This window comes from Miscanthus floridulus, chromosome 8 (assembly GCF_019320115.1).
Source record: "Miscanthus floridulus cultivar M001 chromosome 8, ASM1932011v1, whole genome shotgun sequence".
Classification (NCBI taxonomy): Eukaryota; Viridiplantae; Streptophyta; class Magnoliopsida; order Poales; family Poaceae; genus Miscanthus; species Miscanthus floridulus.
Window position 1 is genome coordinate 217,840,523 of NC_089587.1, and position 3,217 is coordinate 217,843,739.

Below are 3,217 nucleotides of genomic sequence, written 5' to 3' on the forward strand. Positions count from 1 at the left end.
TAGTGTCAGTTAAGGCCTTCAATATTATTTGGCTCGTGAAATCTGTCATGATCGCGGTTGTATAAGAGCTAGCTGGTTGTCGATTTGTGAACAGGCTTTTGTGATGTGTGCACAGGCCTGCCCCCGGGGGGGGGGGGGGCGAGCTGTGCAGCCGCACTGGGCCCTCAAGGCTAGGGGCCAACCCCATTTATGTATGTAGTACTAGTATTCTTTGTATGGCCCATTATTAGTCCATAGAAATGGTGAACCAGCCAACCAGGCGTACGAGATACGAGTCTGGAAAATCGCGTCGATTGCGTTCCGCACTTCCACGTCCGCGACTCCGCCCTTCCGCCGCGTGGCCTCGGCGACTCCATTCCTGGATGAGCAGAGCAGCGATGATCGCGTGTGTGTGTGTGTCTTGGTGATCTTGGCGATCGAGTGTGAGCGGCTGTCGGGTGCTAGCCGGCGACAGCGCGACGCACACGTACTGACTCTGTCCATCCGTGTTTCTGGCTTCCTGTGGAGGTAACAAACTGGCCCTTGGCCCTAAGCGGCCAAGCCCCTCTAATCTCCCCGTTCCCCAATCTTTATTCTTTATACTTCTTTAGATTTGGGATTTAAGATTAAGAATGAGGAATCCAATACAAGTAGCAATCATGTTGAGTTTAATATGATATATTTTTTTAATTACTAGGTACTTTTCTGAATCAACAGTGAACTCATGTTGCCCAAAAAACATGCATCTGGAAGTGAGAAGAGAAAAAAGAAGAGAAAGATAGATGCCTTGAAAGAATCACAAAGGGGATCTATTCATAAATGTTTTAAGAGCAGTACAAGCACTACAAGAAATCCAGATGAGTGGGCAATTGTTGTTGTGGAGGAACAAACTACGCATCTAGAAGACCAAAGCCCTATAGAAGATAGTGTTGACACCGACACGGATGATAATAATGTGAGTGACCATGAGCTTGTACTTAATTCTCCTACGACGCAATCTACTCGTGTTGATGAAGAACCAGTTTTTACTATTGATATGTATGATCCAATAAATTGGGGCAATCTTGATAGCAAGGCAAGGGACATATTAGTGGAGAAGGGGCCTATTAGAGAAGAAAATATTGTGTTTCCTATGGATGACAGACGAAGACGTTTTGCATACACTCATTATTCTAGAAAAATGAGCAATGGCGAGTTATGTGATAGGAAATGGTTGGTCTATTCAAAAAGTGTTGACAAAATGTTTTGCTTTTGTTGTAAGTTGTTTGGTTCTAGTAACCACAAGAGTTCATTGGGGCATGATGGCTTTAGAGATTGGAGCCATGTTAGTAAAAGACTAAAAGAGTATGAAGTTAGCGTGGATCATATGACCAACATGAACCATTGGAATGAATTGAGAGTTAGATTAAATAAACATGAAACAATTGATAAGGAGTTGCAACATCAAATGACAAAGGAGAAAGAACGCATAAGGCTAGTTCTACTAAGAATTGTTGCCATTGTAAAGTTTCTTGGTAAACGCAGTTTAGCTTTTAGAGGGTCTAGTGAGCAACTTTACAATGATGTGAATGGTAATTTCTTAGCTTGTTGTGAGATGGTTGCTGAATTTAACTTGGTAATGCAAGACCACCTTAGACGCATTCAAAACAAAGAGCTACAATATCATTATCTTAGTCATAAAATTCAGAATGAGTTGATCTCACTTATGGCTTCTAGAATTACAAGCTCCATCATAAAGATTGTTAAAGAGGCCAAATATTTCTCAGTTATTCTTGACTGTACCCCAGATGTGAGTCACTAAGAACAAATGAGCTTGTTGGTTCGATGTGTTGATATGTCTGATGAGAAAATAAAAATTGCGGAGTACTTTCTTGGTTTCTTGAAGGTGGATGACACATCTGGTGATGGGCTTTTCAATGTATTAGTTGACTCCATCAAATCATTTGGCCTTAATGTTGATGATATTAGAGGTCAAGGTTATGACAATGGCTCTAATATGAAAGAAAAACATAAGGGGGTACAAAATCATTTGCGTGAAATAAATCGAAGGGCTTTGTATATGCCATGTGCACGCCACAATCTTAATCTCACTTTGTGATATGGCTAAATCATGCAGTAAAGCTATTTCATTCTTTGGAATTGTGCAGAGGATATATGTATTATTTTTAGGTTGTACCAAAAGATGGAATGTTTTGCTTGAACATGTTCCAGATTTGACCGTGAAATCATTAAGCAGTACTCGTTGGGAGAGTCGCATCAAAAGTGTCCGAGCAATTAGATATAAAGCTCCTCAACTAAGGTCAGCTTTGTTGTGGCTAAGTGAGGATGGAGATACTGAACCAAAGGATAGAAGTGATGCAAAAAAATTATATGACGTGCTTAGCAGCATTGAGTTCATACTTGGTATGGTTATTTGGCATGACATTTTATACTCTGTAAATATTGTCAGTAAGAAGTTGCAATCACCATCCATGTGCGTTGATTCTACCTTGCAGCATGTAGAAGGTATGGTGAATTACTTTCAGAACTACAGAAATACTGTGTTTGCTGATAGTGTGGTTGCTGCCACAGAAATAGCACTTGAAATGGGAGTAGAGGCATCATTTCCAGTAAAGCGTCGTTCTGTTAGGAAGAAACAATTTGATGAAACTGAATGCAATGAAGCTATCTTGCAAGCTGAGAAGGATTTTGAAACTTTTTATTTTTTTGGTTATGGTTGATGTGGCAATTAGTTCATTGAAAAGCAGATTTAAAGAACTACAGTCATTCAATGAAAAATTCGGATTTCTAATGAATTCAACATCCTTGAAGGCAATGGATGGTGCTGATCAAAAAGACCATTGCATTAAATTTGCAAAAAGTTTCTCTTCAGATGGTTCATCGGATGTTGATGTAAATGACATGATTTCTGAGTTAGCTGTTATGCAGTCTACTCTGCCAGATAAGCCAATGTCTGCTATGGAGATTTTTGAGTTTGTCACAGAAGCGGATTGTTATTCTAATATTTCTATTGCTTATCGGATCCTATTCACTATGCCTGTGACTGTGGCCTCAGCTGAAATTATTGAAGAATTATTTGAGGTCTGTAATGTCCCAAGAAAGATTAAATGGTTTGGCAACTTTATGCATCGAGAAGAAATTATTAGATGAAATAGATATTGAAGCCATTATCAATGACTTCGCAGCAGCAAATGTTAGAAGAAATTTTTAAGGTAATATAAGATATATAACATTTTTT

General features: G+C 39.3%; 1 protein-coding gene across 1 annotated transcript; it reads left to right on the forward strand.

The window, feature by feature from the left end:
• Window positions 1-1,813: 1,813 nt before the first annotated feature.
• Window positions 1,814-2,699, forward strand: LOC136470648 (uncharacterized). The gene is made up of 2 exons (XM_066468416.1): window positions 1,814-1,996; window positions 2,127-2,699. Exons 1-2 carry the CDS (start codon window positions 1,814-1,816, stop codon window positions 2,697-2,699), a joined length of 756 nt encoding a protein of 251 aa, XP_066324513.1.
• The last annotated feature ends 518 nt before the right edge of the window (window positions 2,700-3,217 follow it).

Bases quoted from the DNA above. Each gene is read 5' to 3' on its own strand.
- LOC136470648 (XM_066468416.1), top strand. From the start codon at position 1,814: ATGTCTGATGAGAAAATAAAAATTGCGGAGTACTTTCTTGGTTTCTTG. The intron at 1,997-2,126 runs GTACAAAATCAT...GGAATTGTGCAG, and splicing joins TGAAAGAAAAACATAAGGGG to AGGATATATGTATTATTTTT.